Here is a 22,086-nt window from a genome sequence, read left to right as displayed (position 1 = left end):
GCTGGATAAATCCCCACGGCCTCACAACACTTAATCCCTTATCAAACAAGAATTTGGCAATTCTTGTGTTAAATACACCCAATGGCTTGTTCAATAGCCATATGTGGCAACAAATTCCACAGATTTACCACCCTCTGGCTAAAGAAATTCCTCCTCATCTCTGTTCTAAAGGAACGTTTTTCTATTCTGAGGCTGTACCCTCTGGTCTATGTCTCTCCTACTAATGGAGAGATGGCATAGAAACATAGAAAATAGGTGCAGGAGTAGGCCATTCGGCCCTTCGAGCCTGCACCGCCATTTATTATGATCATGGCTGATCATCCAACTCAGAACACCGCCCCAGCCTTCCCTCCATACCCCCTGACCCCCGTAGCCACAAGGGCCATATCTAACTCCCTCTTAAATATAGCCAATGAACTGGCCTCAACTGTTTCCTGTGGCAGAGAATTCCACAGATTCACCACTCTCTATGTGAAGAAGTTTTTCCTAATCTCGGTCCTAAAAGGCTTCCCCTCTATCCTCAAACTGTGACCCCTCGTTCTGGAAATTGTCCACTCTTTCCAAGCATTCCGGTATCCATTTGGTTACAAACAATCTCATCGTCAAACTCCAGACCCTGGCAGATAGCAGGTCTTTCCGAGACTGGATCCTGACTTCCTGACCAACAGACCACAATCAGCAAGGACAGGCAACAGCACCTCTGCCATGATAATTCTGAACACGGGTGCTCCACAGGTTTGTATCTCCAGACCCCTACCCCACTCCCTGTAGGCTCTGTGTGGTCAGAATCTGCATTAGTAGGAGAGATGCAGCCTCGGGATAGAAAAGCGTCCCTTTAGGACAGAGATGTGGAGGAATTTCTTTAGCCAGAGGGTGGTAAATCTGTGGAATTTGTTGCCACATATGGCTATTGAACAAGCCATTGGGTGTATTTAACACAGAGATTGATAAATTCTTGTTTGATAAGGGAGTTAAGTATTGTGAGTGGCTCTGGGTCTCAAATCTACGAAAGGCTGATTCCCAAATAACAATGAGTTGGAGGACACTAAGGAGATAAGGAGATAGAGCTTAGTGACGTGGTGTCATGGCAACAGTACTTCTGTCAATGTCAGTAAAACAAAAGGGTTGGTTATTGACTTTGGAAGGTGGTGGGGGTGACCCACATGCTTGTGTCCACATCAACAGTATAGGGGTTGAGAGGGCTGAGAGTTTCATGATCCTCAGTGTAAACACCACTGACAGCCTGACCTGGTCCAACCACGTCAACGTCACAGCCGAGAAATCTCACCAATGTCTCTGCTTCCTCAGGAGGCTAGGGAAATTTGGCATGACCCTGTCAACTTTAACCAATTTTTATCAATGCACCATGTCTGGATGCATCACGGCAACTACTCTGCCCATGACAACAAGAAACTGCAGAGAGTTGTGGACGCAGATCAGCACGTCACAGAAACCAACCTCCCCTCCACGGACTCTGTCTACACTTCTCACTGGCTCAGTAAAACAGCCAGCATGATCAAAGACCTCATCCACCTCAGACATTCTTTCTTCCCCCCTCTCCCACCGGGCAGAAGATACAAAAGCCTGAAAGCTCGTCCCACCAGGCTCAAGGACAGCCTCTACCCCACTGTTATCAGAGGCTTGAATAGACCTCTTGTAGGATCAGATGGTCTCTTGACCTTACAACCTATCTCATTGTGATCTTGCACCTTGTTGTTTACCTGCACTGCATGTTTCTGGTAGCTTTTACACTTTGTTCTGCATTGTTATAGTTTTATTTATTTCTGCTCAATGCACTGTGATGATTTGATCTGAAACAGTATATAGGGCAAGCTACTGAAGGGATCAAAAATCAAGACAGGAGGGTTTAGTTCCGATATGGGCAATGACGTCCCCACACACTATCCGCTGGGATGAATGAACTCTTCCCGGTTCTGCCTCACGTACAACAGCTGTGTGAGTTTATTTAGATTGCCCGGTATACTCGTGAGGAAGGGGACTTGCTGGTTGCTGCTGGAATTTGACATTGAGATCAGCTAGTTCCAGGGGCTGGAACAGATGGAGAGAGTGAGGGAGGGAGTATCTTAATACATAGAATGCTGAACAGTAAGCACAGATCAGAACCTTTGGCGTACGATACTGTGCCAGCCTTTTAACCTGCTCTAAAATCAATCTAACCCTTCCCTCCTTCTCTGTAAGGAGTTTGTATGTTCTCCCAGTGACTGCGTGGGTTTCCTCCGGGTGCTCCGGTTTCCTTCCACAGTCCCAAAGACAAACCAGTTAGTAGGTTAATTGGTCATTGTAATTGTTCTGTGATTAGGCTCGGGATAAATCGGTGTGTTGCTGGCTGGTGTGGTTCTTGGGGCTGGAAGAGGCTGTTCCACGCTGTATCTTCAGAAAAGTATTCTAAGCACCAGAATATCCAATATCCTTGTGGGCAGGTTGGCTAGAGTTTTTTTGGGTGCGTTTAAACTAATTTGGCAGGGGGATGGCAACTGGAGTGATAGTGCTGAAGATGAGGTGGCTGGTTTATAAACAGAGGCAATGTGTAGTGAGACTCCTAGCAAGGAGGGGCTGATAATGGGGCAACATTGCACTGAACAGGATGAGTTGCAATGTCAAAGGCGGACAAGATCGAGAAGGGTGAGTACAAGACTGAAGGCGTTATATTTGAACGCACGTAGTGTACAGGATAAGGTCCATGAACTTGTAGCACAGTTACAGATTGGCAAGTATGTTGCAGGCATCACTGATTCATGGCAGAAAGATTATAGGTGGGAGTTTAATGTCCAAGGATGCACAATGTGTTGAAAGGACAGGCAGGTAGGCAGAGAGGGTGGTGTGGCTCTGTTGGTAACAGGTGAAATTAAATCATTAGAAAGAGGTGACAAAGGGTCAGGAGGTGTTGAATCATTGTGGATAGAGCTAAGGAGCTGCAAGGGTAAAAAGACGCTGATGGGAGTTGTGTACAGACTCACAAACAGCAGTAAGAATGTGGTCTGCAGATTACAACGGGAGATAGAAAATGCATGCCAAAAGGGCAATATTACGGTAGTCATAATGGGTTTCAATATGCAAGTAGATTGGGGAAAATTAGGTTGGTGCTGACTCCGAGAGGGGGAATTTCTAGAAAGCCTACGAGATTGCTTTTTAGAGCCGCTTGTGGTTGAACCCATTTGGGGATCAGCTATTCTGAACTGCGTGTTGTGCGGTGAATCGGAATTGATTAATTCCTTAAGTTAAAATATTATTTTAAAAATTAAGCTCAAGTTAAAAGAACCCTTTGAGGAAATTGATCATAGTATGATTGAATTCACCCTGAAATTTGAGAAGGAAGAAGCTAAAGTCAGATGTACCAGTATTACAGTGGAGTAAAGGGAATTGTAGAGGCATGAGAGAGGAGTTGGCCAGATTGATTGGAAAAGAACACTGGCAGGGGTGATGTCAGAGCAGCAATGGCTGGAATTTCTGGAAGCAATTTGGAAGGCACAGGATATATACATCCCAAAGAGACCATAAGACAAAGGAGCAGAAGTAGGGCATTCGACCCATTGAGTCTGCTCCGCCATTTTATCATGAGCTGATCCATTTTCTCCTATTTAGTCCCACTCCCCTGCCTTCTCACCATAACCTTTGATGCCCTGGCTACTCAGATACCTATCAATCTCTGCCTTAAATACACCCAATGACTTGGCCTCCACTGCTGCCTGTGGCAACAAATTCCATAGATTCACCACCCTCTGACTAAAAAAATTTTTTCTCATTTCTGTTCTGAAAGGGCGCCCTTCAATCCTTAAGTCATGCCCTCTCATACTAGACTCCCCCATCATGGGAAACAACTTTGCCACATTCACTCTGTCCATGCCTTTTAACATTCGAAATGTTTCTATGAGGTCTCCCCTCATTCTTCTAAACTCAAGGAATACAGTCCAAGAGCGGACAAACGTTCCTCATATGTTAACCCTCTCATTCCCGGAATCATTCTAGTGAATCTTCTCTGTACCCTCTCCAGCGTCAGCACATCAAAGAGGAAGAAGAATTCTAAAGGCAAGATGATACAATCATGACTAATAGGGAAGGCAAAGCCAACATAAAAGCCAAAGAGAGGGCATATAGTAGACTAGAGCAAAACTTAGTAGTAAGTTAGAGGATTGGGAAGCTTTTAAAAGCCAACAGAAGGCAACTAAAAAAAGTCATTAAGAAGGTAAAGATGGAATACGAAAGTAAGCTAGCTAATAATATTAAAAAGGATATCAAAAGTTTCTTCAGATACATGAAGTGTAAAAGAGAGGTGAGAGTGGATATTGGACCATTGAAAATGATGCTGGAGACAAGGAAACAGCAGGTGAACTGAATAAGTATTTTGCATCGGTCTTCATTATGGAAGACACTAGCAGTATGGTGGAAATTCCAGGTGTTAGGGGTCATGAAGTGTGTGAAGTTACCACAACTAGAGAGAAGGTTCTTGGGAAACTGAGAAGTCTGAAGGTAGATGAGCCACCTGGACCAGATGGTGTACACCACAGGTTGGGAGGTGTATAGTCATGCACTCTGGTAGAAGTAATGAAAGGGTCGACTGTTTTCTAAATGGAGAGAAAATACAAAAAGCTGAGGTGCAAAGGGATTTGGGATTCCTTCTGCAGGATTCACTAAAGGTTAATTTGTAGGTTGAGTCTGTGGTGAGGAAGGTAAATGTGATGTTAGCATTCTTTTCCAGAGGACTGGAATTTAAAAGCAAGGACACAACATTGAGACTTTATAAACCACTGGTGAGGCCTCACTTGGAGTACTGAGAGCAGTTTTGGGCCTCTTATCTTGAAAAGGATGTGCTGAAACTGGAGAGGGTTCAAAGGAAGTTAACAAAAATGATTCCAGGATTGAATGGCTTGTCATATGAAGAGTGTTTGATGGCTCTGGGCCTGTATTCACTGGAATTCAGAAGAATAAGGGGTGATAGTCATATTCATAGTCATACTTTATTGATCCCGGGGGAAATTGGTTTTCATTACAGTTGCACCACAAATAATAAGTAGTAATAGAACCATAAATAGTTAAATAGTAATATGTAAATTATGCCAGGAAATAAGTCCAGGAGCAGCCTATTGGCTCAGGGTGTCTGACTGTCCAAGGGAGGAGTTGTAAAGTTTGATGGCCACAGGCAGGAATGACTTCCTATGACGCTCTGTGCTGCATCTCGGTGAACCTCATTGAAACCTATTGAATGGTGAAAGGTTTTGATAGAGTGGATGTGGGGAGCACGTTTTCTATGGTGGGAGAGTCTAAGACCAGAGGACACAGCCTCAGAACATAGATGAGGAGAAATTTCTTTAGCCAGGGAATGGTGAATCTGTGGAATTCTTTGCTACAGGTAGTAGTGGAGGCCAAATATTTATGTATATATAGACCATAAGACATAGGAGCAGCAACAGGCCATTCGGCCCATCAAGTCTGCTCTGCCATTCAATCATGGCTGATCCTTTTTTTTTTCCTCCTCAGCCCCACTCCCCGGCCTTCTGACCGTAACCTTTGTATCATGTCCAGTCTAGAACCTATCAAGCTCTGCCTTAAATACCTCCAGACCTGGCCTCCCCAGCTGCCTGTGGTAATACATTCCACAAATTCACTACTCTCTGGCTAAAGAAATTTCTCAGCATCTTTGTTTTAAATGGATGTCCCTCTATACTGAGGCTGTGCCCTTTTGTCTAGACTCCCCCACCATGGGAAACATCTTTTCCACATCTACCATGTCAAGGCCTTGCAACATTCGAAAGGTTTCAGTGAGATTCCGCTTCATCCTTCTAAATTCCAGTGAGTACAGACCCAGAGCCATCAAACTTTCCTCGAATCATACCCCCTTCATTCCCAGAATCATCCTTGTGAACCTCCTCTGAACCCTCTCCATTGCCAGCACATCTTTTCTCAGATAAGGAGCCCAAAACTGTTCACAGTACTCAGGGTGAGGCCTCACCAGTGCCTTATAAAGCTTCAGCATCACATCCCTGCTCTTGTATTCCAGACCTCTTGAAATGAATGCTAACATTGCATTTGCCTTCCTCACCACCAACTGTACCTGCAAGTTAACTTTTAGGGTGTTCTGCACAAGCATTCTCAAGTCTGTTTGCCTCTCAGATATTTGGATTTTCTCCCAGTTTAGAAAATAGTCTGTACTTTTTATTCTACCACCAAAGTGCATGACCATGCATTTTAAGGCAGAGGTTGATAGATTTTTGATTGACCAGGGCATGAAGGGATACAGATATGGGGAGAAGGCAGGAGATTATGATTATGAAGACACGCAGTCCTCTTTTATTGTCATTTAGTAATGCATGCATTAAGAAATGATACAATATTTCCTCCGGTGTGATATCACAAAACACAGAACAAACCAAGACTGAGAAAACTGACAAAACCACATAATTATAACATATAGTTACAAACAGTGTAACAATACCATAACTTGATGAAGAAAGTCCGTGAGCACAGTAAAGTTCAGTTTCTCAAATGTCCCACATCTCACACAGACGGGAGAAGGAAGAAAAAACTCTCCCTGCCATGCCAACCACAGTCCGACTCTGAGTCATCCGAAAACTTCGAGCTGTGATCAGCTCTCTGACACCGAATGATGAGCGCCATCTCTGTCCGAACGATTCAACCTCCTTCTCGGTCGCCAAAAGCAGGCAAGGCCGGGGATTTTGAGGCCTACCCTCCGAAAGATTCCCGACCACACAGTAACGACAGCAGCAAACGGGTGTTTCGGAAATTTCTCCAGATGTTCCTCTGTGCTTTCACGTCCATTCTCCATCAAATCAGAATTGTCCACCGCCCCTATTTAACAGATACGATATCATTTTTCACCGGAGGGCTGCGCACACACGGCGCGCCGCCATCTTCTCCTCCCGATTGGAGCCAGGAGGGAAAATGTATCAGCCTTGATGGAATAGCGGAGCAGACTTGATCGGCAAATGGCCTGCTTCTGCTCCTATATCTTATGGTCTAAATAAATAAATAGTAGATAGGATATTACAGCACACTACAGGCTCCTCAACCTATGATGTCGTGCTGACCAATTAACTTGCACTAAGGTCTATCCAACCCTCCCCTCCCATGTAGCCCATCCATGCGGCAATGTGAGGACCGATTTACTGAGAAGTGTAGACAGTCCATGAAGGAGTGACTGGTTCCTGTGATGTGCTAATCTGTGTCCACAGCTTAAACAGCCAGATACACTAAATGTCCTGAATGTACCGCCACCCCTGGCAGGGCGTTCCACACACCCACCACTCTCTGTGGGGGGGGAACCCTACCTCTGACATCTCCCCTATACTTTCCTCCAATCACATTCAAATTATACCCCCTCGTACCTGGCATTTCTGCTCCAGGAGAAAGTCTCTAGATGTTCGCTGACTGGCCGTCATTATTTTATATATATCTATAAAGGCACCTCTCAGCCTCCTTTACTCTGGGGGAAACTGTCCCAATCTGTCCAGTCTCTCCTCAAACATGAGATTCTGCAGATGCTGGGAATCCAGAGCAAGACCCACATAAAATGCTGGAGGAATTCCATGCACCCACCACTCTGTGTGTATATTAAAAAAAACACCTACTTCTGACATCCCCCTGTACTTTCTTCTGGGAACCCTGAAATTAGCAACGTCCACACCGGACTTATACTGGAAGGCAGGTTCAGATTCAGAATAGTTTATTTATCACGTGTACGTGGAAACGCACAGTAAAATATGTCATTTACGTGTAACAGCCAACACAAGCTGAGGAAGTGCTGGGGGCAGCCTGCAAGTGTTGCCACACATTCCAGTGCCAACATAGCATGAGCACAACGTTCGGCAGAACAACACAAGCTACAACGACAACAAAACAACAACCAGAAACGTGAGGTTGTTATAATCGGTGATTTTAACTTTCCACATATTGACTGGGAATTCCACACTGTCAAAGGACTAGATGGGATAGAGTTTGTCAAATGTGTTGAGGAAAGTTTCCTCCATCAGTACATAGAAGTCCCAACGAGAGAGCGTGTGATACTGGATCTGCTGTTAGGGAATGAGACAGGGCAGGTGACAGAAGTTTGTGTCAGAGAACTCTTTGCATTTAGTGATCACAATGCCATTAGTTTCAAAGTAAATATGCAAAGAGATAGGTCTGGTCCGCAGGATGAGATTCGAAATTGGAGAAGTACCAATTTTGACAGTATCAGAAATGATCTGGCAAGTGTGGAGTGGGACAGGTTGTTTTCTGGCAAAGGTGTACTTGGTAAGAGAGAGGCTATCAAAAGTGAAATTTTGAGAGTGCAAAGCTTGTGTGTGTAATCAGAATAAAAGTTAAAGATAGCAGGTGTAGGGGACCTTGCTTTTCAAGAGATATTGAGGCCTTGGTTTAAGAAAAGTAACAGGTGCATAGCAGGTATAGACAGGCAGGAGCAAATGTGGGACTTGCATATAAGAAATATAAGGGAGCACTTAAGAATGAAATCAGGAAGGCAAAAAGAAGGCATGAGGTTGCCCTGGTAGACAAGGTGAAGGAGAATCCTAAGGGATTCCACAGATATGTTAAGAGCAAAAGGATTGTAAGGGTCAAAATTGGTCCTTTGGAAGATCAGACTGGTAATCTATGTGCGGAACCAAAAGAGACGGGGGAGATCTCAAATGGATTTTTTGCATCAGTATTTACACGGGAGATGGACACAGGGTCTACAGAAGTGAGGCAAAGCAGTAGTGAGGTCATGGACCCTGTACAGATTACAGAGGAGGAGGTGTTTGCTGAGGGTGGATAAATCCCCAGGGCCTGACAAGGTTTTCCCTCGGACTTTGTGTGAGGCAAGTGCACAAATTGCATTGGCTGTAGCAGAGACATTTATAGAACATAGAATAGTACAGCACAGTACAGGCCCTTCGGCCCACAATGTTGTGCCGACCCTCAAACCCTGCCTCCCATATAACCCCCCACCTTAAATTCCTCCATATACCTGTCTAGTAGTCTCTTAAACTTCACTAGTGTATCTGCCTCCACCACTGACTCAGGCAGTGCATTCCACACACCAGCCACTCTCTGAGTAAAAAACCTTCCTCTAATATCCCCCTAGAACTTCCCACCCCTTACCTTAAAGCCATGTCCTCTTGTATTGAGCAGTGGTGCCCTGGGGAAGAGGCGCTGGCTATCCACTCTATCTATTCCTCTTATTATCTTGTACATCTCTATCATGTCTCCTCTCATCCTCCTTCTCTCCAAAGAGTAAAGCCCTAACTCCCTTAATCTCTGATAATAATGCATACTTTCTAAACCAGGCAGCATCCTGGTAAATCTCCTCTGTACCCTTTCCAATGCTTCCACATCCTTCCTATAGTGAGGCGACCAGAACTGGACACAGTACTCCAAGTGTGGCCTAACCAGAGTTTTATAGAGCTGCATCATTACCTCGCGACTCTTAAACTCTATCCCTCGATTTATGAAAGCTATAAGCTTTCTTAACAACCCTATCTACCTGTGTGGCAACTTTCAGGGATCTGTGGACATATACCCCCAGATCCCTCTGCTCCTCCACACTACCAAGTATCCTGCCGTTTACTTTTTACTCTGCCTTGGAGTTTGTCTTTCCAAAGTGTACCACCTCACACTTCTCCAGGTTGAACTCCATCTGCCACTTCTCAGCCCACTTCTGCCTCCTATCAATGTCTCTCTGCAATCTTTGACAATCCTCTACACTATCTACAACACCACCAACCTTTGTGTCGTCTGCAAACTTGCCAACCCACCCTTCTACCCCCACATCCAGGTCGTTAATAAAAATCACGAAAAGTAGAGGTCCCAGAACAGATCCTTGTGGGACACCACTTGTCACAATCCTCCAATCTGAATGTACTGCCTCCACCACGACCCTCTGCCTTCTGCAGGCAAACCAATTCTGAATCCACCTGGCCAAACTTCACTGGATCCCATGCCTTCTTTCTTTCTGAATAAGCCTACCATGTGGAACCTTGTCAAATGCCTTACTGAAATCCATATAGATCACATCCACTGCAGTACTCTCATCTATATGCCTGGTCACCTCCTCAAAGAACTCTTTAAAACATCCTTAGTGACAAGTGAGGTATTGGAGGATAGCTAATGTTAAGCTGTTAAAGAAAGGCTCTAAAAATAAACCAAGAAATTATAGGCAGGTGAACCTGACATCAGATGTGAGAAAATGATCAGAAAGTATTCTAAGGGTATTTGGATAGACATGGACTGATTGGGGATAATCAGCATGGCTTTGTGCATGTTAAGTCTTATCTAAACATTCTTACAGAGTTTTTTTGAAGATGTTACCAGGAAAGTGGATGAAGCAAGGCAGTGGATATTGTCTACCTGGACTTTAGTAAGCCACTTGATATGGTCCTGCATGGGAGGTTGGTCAGGATGGTTCAATCACGTGGCATTCAAGATGACGTAGTACATTGGATTAGACATTGGCTTTGTGGGAGAAGCCAGGGAGTGGTAGTAGATGGTTGCCTCTCTGATTAGAGGCCTGTGGCTAGTGGTGTGTTGCAGGGATCGGTGCTGGGTCCATTGTTGTTGTCATCTATATCAATGATCTGGATGATAATGCGATTAAATGGATCAGCAAATTTGCGGATGACACCAAGATTGAGGGTGCAGTGGAGAGTGAGGAAGACTATCAGGAGCTTGCAGTGGGGTCCAGACCAGCTGGAAAAGTGAGCTGAAAAATGGCAGATGGAATTTAATGCAGACACCTGCAGGGTTTGCAGTTCGGGAGGACCAACCAGAGTAGATCTTACACAATGAATGGTAGGGCTTTGAGGAGTGTGGCAGAACAGTGGGATCTGGGACTGCATGTCCATAATTCATTGAGAGTAGCGTCACAGGTAGATAGGGTTTATGGAAAGCTTTTGGCAGATTGGCCTTCATAGACCAATGTACTGAGTACAGGAGATAAGATGTATAAGTGTATAAGATGATGAGAGGCGTTGATCGTGTGGATAGTCAGAGGTTTTTTCCCAGGGCTGAAATGGCTGGCACGAGAGGGCACAGGTTTAAGGTGATTGGAAGTAGGTACAGAGGAGATGTCAGGGGTAAGTTTTTTACACAGAGAGTGGTGAGTGCGTGGAATGGGCTGCCGGCAATGGTGGTGGAGGTGGATACGATAGGGTCTTTTAAGAGACTTTTGGATAGGTACATGGAGCTTAGAAAAATAGAGGGCTATGGGTAAGCCTAGTAATTTCTAAGGTAGGGACATGTTCGGCACAACTTTGAGGGCCGAAGGGCCTGTATTGTGCTGTAGGTTTTCTATGTTTCTATGAGATGGGATGTTATGGTGAAGTTGAGATAAAGACGCTGCTGACGTCTAATTTGGAGTACTGTGTGCAGTTTTGGTCACCTACCTACTGGAAAGATGTAAATGAGATTGAAAGAGTGCAGAGAAAGCTTACAAGGATGTTGCTGGGACTGGAGAACCGGGGTTAAAGGGAAAGGTTCAATAGGTTTGGTCTTTATTGCGTAGAACATAGAAGGTTGAGGGAGGATTTGCTGGAGGTATACAAAATTATGAGGGGTATAGATAGGGTAAATGTAAGCAGGCTTTTTCCAGTGAGGTTGGGTGGGACCACAACTAGAGGTCATGGGTTAAGGGTGAAAGTTGAAAAGTTTAAGGGGAACATGAGGGGAAACCTTCACTCAGAGGGTCGTGAGTGTGTGGAACGAGCTGCCAGATCAAGTGTTGCATGCGAGCATGATTCAACGTTTAAGAGAAGTTTGGATCAGTACATGGATGATAGGGGTATGGAGGGCTGGGTCTGGGTGCAGATCGATGGGAGTATGTAACTTAAGTGGTTTTGACATGGAAGAGGGTTCAAAGGGCCTGTTTCTGTGCTGTATTTTTCTATCACTATGACTCTAAACGGTTAATCAAGCTCCTTCCACAACCTCCTAACCATTCACACACATAGGCAAGCCTTCAACCCCAAGGACAGGCATCCAGCCTCCAGTTCCTGGGCAGGACTTGCTGACCTTTGAACTCTGGACGTGCTGACCCAGGACCTTTTCAGCTTCTTGTCTCAACCATTGGACTCACTGACTTGGTTCTTCATCCTTCCGGTTTTGGTGTCCAGACTCCGGTTACCTGGCGATGGTAGAGTTATGTGACCTTGCCAACTCCAGCCATCAGTGTGAGCGGTCAGACACCTCCCTCCAACATAGGGAAGGTCAAGGTTCAAATCACAATCAGATTTATTATCACTGATTTCTACAGCACCAAATTTGTTATTTTTCAGCAGCAGTAAAGTGCAAATACATAAAATCTATAAATCACAAAAATAAATGCATAATGTAAAAAAATTAAATACAAGATAGTGTTCACGGGTTCATGGACCATTCAGAAATCTGATGACGGAGGGGAAGAAGCTGTTCCTGAATCGTTGAGTGTGTGTCTTCTGGCTCCTGTACCCACACCCTGATGGTAGCAATGAGAAGAGGCCATGTCCTGGGTGATGGGGATCCTTAGTGATGGATGGCATCTTCCTGAGGCACTGTCTCTTGAACATGTCCTCAATGATGGGGAAGGTTCTGTCCGTGATGGAGCTGGCTGCGTCTACAGCCCTCCCTCTGCGATCGTGTGATCCCGTGCACTGGAGCCTCCAGGCCAGGCTGGAATGGGCCTGCAGCCTCGAGCATCCAGGCCAGGCTGGGATGGGCCTGCAGCCCTCTCTCTGCAGCCTTGTGTGATCCCGTGCACTGGAGCCTCCAGGCCAGGCTGGGATGGGCCTGCAACCTCGAGCATCCAGGCCAGGCTGGGATGGGCCTGCAGCCCTCTCTCTGCAGCCTTGTGTGATCCCGTGCACTGGAGCTCCAGGCCTCTGGGATGGGCCTGCAGCCCTCTCTCTGCAGCCTCGTGTGATCCTGTGCACTGGAGCTCCAGGCCGGGTGGTTTTGCAATCTGACAGAATTCTCTCCACTGTCAGCTGTAGAAATTTGTAGGATGACAAAAACTCGTATAATGACACAGTTTACTGTATGTTTCGATGTACAGGTGATCAATCAGGGGTTCCCAACCTTTTTCATGCCATGGACCAATACCATTAAGCAAGGGGTCTGTGAACCCCAGGTTGGGAACCCCTGTGATAAATAAATCTAAATCTGAGTCTTCAGTGAGATACCTCATATACTCCCAGCTGGGCAGAGGAATTGACACTCCTCCTACAAAATTGAATCAATGTAACCAGGGAAGGCATGGCATTTGATGTGTTCAAGATTTAAGATTGTTTAATGTCATTTCCAGTAGACAAATGTAAAGGAGAAAGAAATAATTGTTACTCCAGATCTGATGCAGCACAAAAACAAAATAAGATAAAGAACACAACAGTAAAAAAAAGCTGAATCAGTCTACAGTCTGGGCACATATATACAGCTAGGGTGCCTAAGACTTTTGCACAGTACCGTAGTAATTTTAGGTAGTACGTTGTAGTGTCGCAAAAAAAAAAACAAAATTTCATAACACATCTGATTCTGATGTGGGTCTCTATTGTGGACTGAGAGTGGGAACAGGGGCAGGGAGAAGGGGAATCATGGTTGGGAAAAGGGGAAGGGAGAGGGGAGGGAGCAGGAAGCACCAGAGAGACATTCTGTAATGATCAATAAACCAATTGTTCAGAATCAAATGACCTTCCCTGGTGTCTGAGGGCTGGGTGTGTCTGCACCTGTGAACACCCCCCCCCGCCATCCCACCCACCCCCGCAACTCCTCCTCTGCCACCTGTCCCACACGACTGCCGTGGCGCTCCACCCTTGCCATTCCCAAAGTCCCTTTTTCCCACCAGATTTACATACTTGCTCTCTGCTCCAAGCTGACAAACACAGTACTGTGCAAAAGCCTTGGTGTTATGTACACAGGACTGTAAACACATCAGACGGGTGATACAGATATAAAGTGATGTGAGGAACAGGAGTGTATGTACGTAAGATGACTGACAGGAAATGATGAAGCAGTGGTGGTGTGTAGGGGGATATCATCATCATCATCATCATCAGGTGCCGTGCCCAGTTTGAGCTTTGACTGCCATGGCCCACACACTCCTGTTTCGGGTCAAGTGGATCAATTCATTGGTATTCATTTCCAGTGCTCTGGCTGCTGTCTCCATCATCATTTGTCTTTGTCTTCCTCTTGCTTTCTTCCCTTCAATCTTTCCCATAATTACCATGCATTCTAACTCCTCTTTCCAAATCACATGTAGGGGGGTATATTTTAACAAATAAATTCTTTACTATTTGGTGCAGATTGATTGATTGATGGATGTGTTTTGATTCCCGCAGGGCGGCAGGGCCGGGTACCGGGGCAGTGTGAAAGCCTCCCAGAATTTTTCGGCCAATCAGGATGCAGAGATTCTCTACAACGCTATGAAAGGAATTGGTGAGGAGGCTCCCGCTGCTGGTTAACTCCTGGCTCGGTGTTGACGGGCCTCGGGCGGGGGGGGGGGGGGGACCAGCACTTGGAAGTGTAGAGGCTGTTCCGATTTCACCACCACGTGTTGGGAGCTGGAGATCGGTTCAGTTCACCAACTTCTTCCACAACAGACAAAATGGGCGTATACACACAAAATGATGGCGGAACTATGCAGGTCCGGCAGCATCCATGGAAGGGAATAAACAGTCAATATCTCAGGCCGAGACCTTTCATCAAGACTGGAAAGGAAGGGGGAAGAAGCCAGAATCAGGATGTGCAGAGGGGAAGGAGTACAAGCTGGCAGGTGACAGGGGAGACCAGGTGAGGGGGAAGGTGGGTGGGTGGGTGGGAGAGGGGGGATGAAGTGAGACACTGGGAGGTGACAGGTGAGACCAGGTGAGGGGAAAGGTGGGTGGGTGGGGGAGGGGGATGAAGTGAGACACTGGGAAATGATAGGTGAGACCAGGTGAGGGGGAAGGTGGGTGGGTGGGGAGTGGGGAGGGGGGATGAAGTGAGACGCTGGGAGGTGATAGGTGGAAGAGGTAGAAGGCTAAAGAGGTAATCTGATTGGAGAGGTGAGTGGACTATAGGAGAAATAGAGGGAGGAGGGGCACCAGGGGAGGTGATTGGCAGCTGAGGAGAAGAGGAGGGGTGAGAGGGGAACCAGAATGGGGAATGGATGGAGAGAGAAAGAGGAGAGGGAATAAAATTACTAGAAGTTAGTGAAATCGATGTCCATGCTGTCAGGCTGGAGAATACCCAGACAGAATATGAGGTATTTTCCCTCCAACCTGTGTGTGGCCTTGTTGCGGCAGTAAAGGAGGCCATGTTGGAACGGGAATGCTGGAATCGAATGGGCTGCTGGAGGAGCTTACTGTGTCAGGTGGCATCTGAGGAGGGAAATGGGCAGTCGACATTTTATGTTCAGTCCCTTGTGACCACAAGGAGGATGCATTCTGCCTAAGAAATGGTCAGATTCAGGTTTATTATCACCGACGTAGGTTGTGAAATTTGTGGTGTTGTGGCTGTGGTAATCCTGCTTTTTACAGGCATAAAAATGACTATAAGTTACAATAAGTAAATAGTCTGAAAGAGGAACAGTGAGGGAGTGTTGTTGGGCTCTTAGAGCATTCAGAAATCTGATGGTGGAGAGGAAAGAGAATTGTCAAGTGTGTGTTTTCGGGCTTCTGGAACCTCCTCGCCGATGGCTGTGTGATGTTCCAGATGGTGAGAGCCTTCCATGAAGATCGCCTCCTCTTGAGGATGCCCTCAAAGGTGGGGAGGGCTGTGCCCGTGACGGAGCTCGTCCCAGAATCACTGAGTGATTACAGCACTGATAGGCCCATCGGCCCATCAAATGTGTACTAGCTCCACCCAAGTGGTCCTGCTCTCCTCCAATCACTTTGAAAATCTTTCCCTTTTAGATTGGAAATGGTTTATTGTTGTCACACGTACTGAGATACACTGAATAGCTTGTCTTACACACTGTTCACACAGATCAGATCATTACAGTGTATTGAGGTAGAACAAGGTAAAACAATAACAGAATGCAGAATAGAGTGTCACAGTTACAGAGAGAGCACAGTGCAGGCAGACAGTAAGGTGTAAGGTCATAACGAGGTAGATTGTGAGGTCAAGAGTCCATCTTACTGTATTAAGTGTCTGTTCGAGGATCTGATGAGAGTGGGGTAGAAACTATTCTTGAGCCTGGTGGAATGTACTTTCAGGCTTTTGTACCTTTGGCCCGATGGGAGTGAAGAAAATTACCGGGGGGTGGGGGGGGGGGGGGTCTTTGATTACCCTGACGAGGCAGTGAGAAGCGTAGACGGAGTCCATGGAGGGAGGCTGGTTTCTGAGCGTTATCTACGCCTCTCCGGGAAAGTATTTGTTTTGGTTGGTGCTCTACCCCTCCAGTGAATACCGTCGTTTGGGTCAACATCCAACACAGTCCGAGGATGTGCTAGGGGTAGCCCTGAAAAGTCGCCCCCAGCGTGGAATGCTGTAACTTACTGTATTTGGAATATGGGAGGATTCCGGAGCACCCAGAGGAAAGCCACGTGGTCAGAAGAGTGTACAAACCCCTTACAGACAGTGACAGGAGTTAAACCTGGGTTGCTGGCTCTGTGATAGAGTTATACTAACTACTACTCTACCGACCGTCCAAATTCTGTTTTATTTTGCTGTAACTGCCTGCAGGACAATGAATCACAAGGCAGTACATGGTAATATATGTGTTCTTTGATAGCAAATTTAATTTGAGCTTTGAACTTCTCCTGCCCCTGTCTAAAGTCCCTTGTGCCCTCACAAGTCACCTTAGTGTTTTCTCTACATTATTACCGAGGTTTTGGAGATGGTACCGTGCAGAATCAGGCCCAAGGTGAACCTCACAAAGGGAGTGGATGAGCCAACTCTGGTTGATCAACTAGGCAGTCTCAAAGGCTGGTTCAAAATGTATTTATTTAGAGATACAGCACATTAACAGACTCTTCTGGCCAGTGAGCCTGCACCGTCCATTTACACCAATTGACCATGAACCTATGAACCAGTAGGCCTTTGGAATGTGGGAGGAAACTGGAGCACCCGGAGGAAACCCATGCAGTCATGAGGAGAACGTACAAATTCCTTAAGGACAGTGGTGGGAATTGAACCCAGGTCACTGGCCCTGTAAAGCATTATGCTAACCACTATGCTACGGTGCCGCCCCTAATTGGCTGAGTTGAGGGTGATAGAAGAGCAGGGATAGAAGCAGTGGCTTCCTCAGCTGCAGTAACTGAATTATTCTTTCTGTTCTGAATACAGGCAGTGACAAGGAAACCATCATTGACCTCCTGACCTCCAGGTCAAATGCACAGCGGCAGCAGATCTACACGAGCTACAAAACTCTCTACGGAAGGGTAACTTATCACCTTGTCTTCTCCAGAATGTTTCACACAAAGACGTGGAACATTGCACACAGTACAGGCCCTCGGATGATGGAAGAGCGTAGGTTATCAGAAGCTTGGATACAGTTAGCCCCTTTTTCCCAGGATGGTCATAGACCATTACAGCACAGTACAGTCCCTCTTGCCCATGATGTTGTGTTGACCTTTTAACCTACGCTCAGATCAATCTCCTATGTCGCCCTCCATTTTTCTATCATCCATAAGCCTGTCTCGGAGTCTCTTAGTTGTCCCTAATGTATCTGCCTCTACCAGCGCCCCTGGCAGCACGTTCCCCACACCCACCACCCTCTGTGATTTAAAAAAAAAAAACCCTCGTATTCGTCATTTCTGCAGGCTGGTGTCACCGAGGTACAGTGTATCATTGCCATTTTATAGAGCACTCCGTAGCCACAATTATAGCCATAGAACAGTACGGTATCATCCCTTGCTTGTATCATGTTCTTAACTTACTCCAAGATCAATCTAGTCCGGGATTCCCAACCTTTTTTATGCCATGGATCTTACCATTGACTGAGGGGTCCATGAACTACGTGTTGGGAACCCCTGATCTAATCCCACCCTGCCCCCACACTTGGCTAAATTCCATGGGCATACACCCCCCCCACACACTCTGCTAAGTCCCATGTGTATATGCCCAGCCTATCCCATGGGCAAACAGCCCTCCCCCACACTCTGCTAAGTCCCATGGACATACCCCAGCCTATCCATGGGTATACACCATCTCCAACACTCTGCTAAATCCCATGGACATACCCAGCCTATCCAACTTTTCCCACATTGGGATGATTAAGGCAGTAAGATACAGGAGCAGAATTCGGCCCATTCACCAGACCAACGCGTTTGATATATTTTGTCTCTCAACCCAGATAAGTGTGAGCAGATGGAGTTCAACCCAGATAAGTGTGAGGTGGTTCATTTTGGTAGGTCAAATATGGTGGCAGAATATAGTATTAATGGTAAGACTCCTGGCAGTGAGGAGGATCAGAGGGATCTTGGGGTCCGAGTCCATAGGACACTCAAAGCTGCTGTGGCAGGTTAACTCTGTGGTTAAGAAGGCATACAGTGTATTGGCCTTCATTAATCATGGAATTGAATTTAGGAGCTGAGAGGTAATGTTGCAGCTATATAGGACCCTGGTCAGACCCCACTTGGAGTACTGTGCTCAGTTCTGGTCGCCTCACTACAGGAAGGATGTGGAAGCCATAGAAAGGGTTCGAGGAGATTTACAAGGATGATGCCTGGATTGGGGAGCATGCCTTATGAAAACTGGTTGAGTGAACTCGGCCTTTTCTCCCTGGAGCGACGGAGGATGAGAGGATGAGAGTTTTTTTTAACCACTCTGTGGAATGGCTGCGGGCAACGGTGGTGGAGGCGGATACGATGGGGTCTTTAAGAGACTTTTGGATAGGTACATGGAGCTTAGGAAAATAGAGGGCTGTGGGTAAGTCTAGTAATTTCTAAGGTAGGGGACATGTTTGGCACAATTTTGTGGGCTGAAGGGCCTGTATTGTGCTGTAGGTTTTCTATGTTTCTAGGTTTTCTAACCCCATTCTCCTGCCTTCTCCTTGTAATCTTTAATATCCTCACTAATCACGAGACCATCAACCTCCTCTTTAAATATACCCAATGACTTGGCCTCCACAGCCACCTTTGGCAATGAATTTCCACAGGTTCACCACTGTCTCGCTGAAGAAATTCCTCCTCATTTCTCTTCTAAATGGACATCTCTCTATTCTGAGGCTGTGTTCTCTGGTCTTAGACACTCCCACTGTCGAAAACATCCTCTCCACATCCACTCAGGCCTTTCACCATTTGATAAGTTTCAATGAGGTCACTCTCATTTTTCTAAACTCCAGTGAGTACAGGCCAGAGCCATCAAACTCTCATTCCTGGAATCATTCTTGTGAACCTCCTCTGGACCTCTGCCCCCGCCCCACCCCGATGCTAGCACATTCTCTCGTAGGTATGGATCCAAAAGTATTCACAATACTTAATCCCTGTTCTCCTGCCTCCCCCCTCCCCCCCCCCATGAGCTTTGACACCACGACTAATCAAGAATTTATCAACCTCGGCTTTATATAAACCTAATGACGTGGCCTCTGGCAAGAATTCCACAGATTCACCACCCTCTGATTTAAAGAAATTATGGGAGGATCTAGATGGGCCAAAAGATTAAGTAAGACTAAAGAAAGTCTAACTTAATTTATTAGGGACATCTAGGACAAAGGAATTAAGCCATGGTGATGTTAGCGGAGACATCTGGAACTTGTCCCCAGCTCCCAGGAAGTCTTCAACATTGGGGTCAGTTGGAGTTTCCAAGACTGAAGTTGATGACGTGATAAGGCATTGGTCAGACTACTTTTGGAATAACTGTGAGAAATTTTAGGTCCCAATCTAATGAAAGTTGTACTGTCCCTGGAGAGATACAAGAGGGGTTTTATGAGAATTATCCCAGGAATGAAAGGGTTAATGTATGAGCTGCGTTTGATGTTTCTGGGGTTGTACTCACTGGAGTTCAGAAGGATGAAGGGGGTCTCTTTGAAACCTACCAAATAATGGACAGAATGGATGTGGAGAGGATGTTTCTTCTGGTGGGAGCATCTAGGACCAGGAGGCACAGCCTTAGAATAGAGGAATATTCATTTAGAACAGAGATGAGGAGAAATTTCTTTAGCCAGGGGGTGGTGAATCTGTGGAATTGCCATGGACAGCTGTGGAGACCAAGTCACTGGGTGTATTTAAAGGGGAAGTTGGGTGGGTTCTTCAGTGATAATGGAGTTGAAAATAAATTTGCTCTTTGTGATTTTTGTAATTAACTTGTATGAAGAAGTTGAAGGGTGGGTTAGTGATTTGCAGATGACACGAAATTTGCCGTGGATAGCGCAGAACGTTGTCGTGGGTCACAGCAGGATGTAGACGGGATGCAGAGCTGGTGTTGAGTGGCAAATGGAGTTCAGTCTGTAAAAGTGTGAAGTGATTCACTTTGGAAGGTCGGACTTGACGACAGAGTACAGGGTTAATGGCAGGATTCTTAACAGTGTGGTGGAACAGAGAGATCTCGAAATCAAAATCCATAAATTCCCCAGAGCTGCTGTACAAGTTGAAAGGGTGGTTAAGAAGGTGATTGGTGTGTTGGCTTTCATTAGTCTGGGGATTGAGTTAAGAGCAGCGAGGTAATGTTGCAGCTCTATAAAACCCTGGTTAGACCACACTTGGAATATTGTGTTCCATTTCAACATAGGAAGGATGTGGAAGCTTTAGAGAGGGGTGCAGAGGAGGTTTACCGGATGCTACTTGGGTTAGGGAGCATTTCTTATGAAGACAGGTTGAGTGGGTTAGAGCTTTTATCTCTGGAGAAAAGGAGGATGGGAGGTGACAGGGTAGACGTGTACAAGATGCTAAGAGGCATAGATCGAGTGGACAATCAGGGACTTTTCCCAGGGTGGAAATGACTAATACGAGGGGACATAATTCTAAGATGATTAGAGGAAAGTTCAGGGGAGATGTCAGAGGTAGGTTTTTTTACACAGACTGACAGGTGTGTGGAGCATGCTTTCTGGGGTGGAGGCAGAGGCAGATACATTAGGGGCATTTAAGAAACAATTATATAGGCAGGTGGATGATAGAAATATGGAGGGCTGTGTGGGAGGGAAGGGTTAGATTGATTGTGGAGGAGTTCTACAACATTGTGTGCTGAGAAACCTGCACTCTTCTATGTTCTGTGATGTGATGCGATGACAGAGCAGACTCAATGGGCTGAATGGCCTGATTCTACTAAATTACTGTGAAGAACACTGGGGGGAGGGAGGGGGGAGCCAAGGCCACTCCTGCCACAGTTGAGGGTTTTGAACTACATGTGTCTCTGTGTTACGATCTTTCTGTTACAGGATCTGATCGAGGATCTGAAGTATGAGCTGACGGGCAAGTTTGAGAGGCTCATCGTGGGACTGATGAAGGCACCAGCCGAATATGAATGCCAAGGAGCTGAGGGATGCCATCCAGGTACAGTGAAACAGGTGTATGCTTGCCAATTGCAGTCCAGCGCGCCCCAGTAAAATGTAACGCTCCTTCATCAGAGGAACTTTTGTCTGAGAATCACTGACTGTTTCCATCAAAAATCCTACAATTATTTAGGAGGAAATTAATAATTAGCTGCTGAGGAACTCAGCCGGTCAGGTAGCATCCACGGAAATGAATAAACAGTCGACATTTTGTGCCGGGACCCTTCATCAGGAGGGGGAAGAAGCTGGAATAGAAGCTGGGGGAGAGAGGAAAGAGTACAAGCTGGCAAATGAGGGGGAGGTGAGTGGGTGGGTGCAAGAGGGAGGATGAAGTGAGAAGCTGAGAGGTGACAAGTGAGACCAGGTGAGGGGGAAGGTGGGTGTGTGGGAGAGGGGCTGAATGAGACACTGGGAGGTGATAGGTGAGACTAGGTGAGGGGGAAGGTGGGTGGGTGGGGAGGGGGATGAAGTGAGACACTGGAAGGTGATAGGTGAGACCAGGTGAGGGGGAAGGTGGGTGGGTGGGGAGGGGGATGAAGTGAGACACTGGGAGGTAATAGGTGAGACCAGGTGAGGGGGAAGGTGGGTGGGAGAGAGGAGGGATGAAGTGAGACACTGGAGGTGATAGGTGAGACCAGGTAAGGGGGAAGGTGGGTGGGTGGGGAGGGGGATGAAGTGAGACACTGGGAGGTGATAGG

The 22,086-nt window shown here is 46.4% G+C and overlaps 1 protein-coding gene across 1 annotated transcript in view; it reads left to right on the top strand.

Annotated features, from left to right (window-relative positions):
• The window catches only part of anxa6 (annexin A6), a 96,155-nt gene that overhangs the window by 11,970 nt on the left and 62,099 nt on the right, over positions 1-22,086 (top strand). Inside the window, 4 exon segments of the mRNA XM_072264631.1 lie at positions 14,316-14,412; positions 17,245-17,339; positions 21,275-21,361; positions 21,363-21,389. Coding sequence (XP_072120732.1) covers positions 14,316-14,412; positions 17,245-17,339; positions 21,275-21,361; positions 21,363-21,389 — 306 coding nt within the window.

Source organism: Mobula birostris, chromosome 7 (assembly GCF_030028105.1).
Source record: "Mobula birostris isolate sMobBir1 chromosome 7, sMobBir1.hap1, whole genome shotgun sequence".
NCBI lineage: Eukaryota > Metazoa > Chordata > Chondrichthyes > Myliobatiformes > Myliobatidae > Mobula > Mobula birostris.
This window is presented reverse-complemented; position numbering and strand designations above follow the sequence as displayed.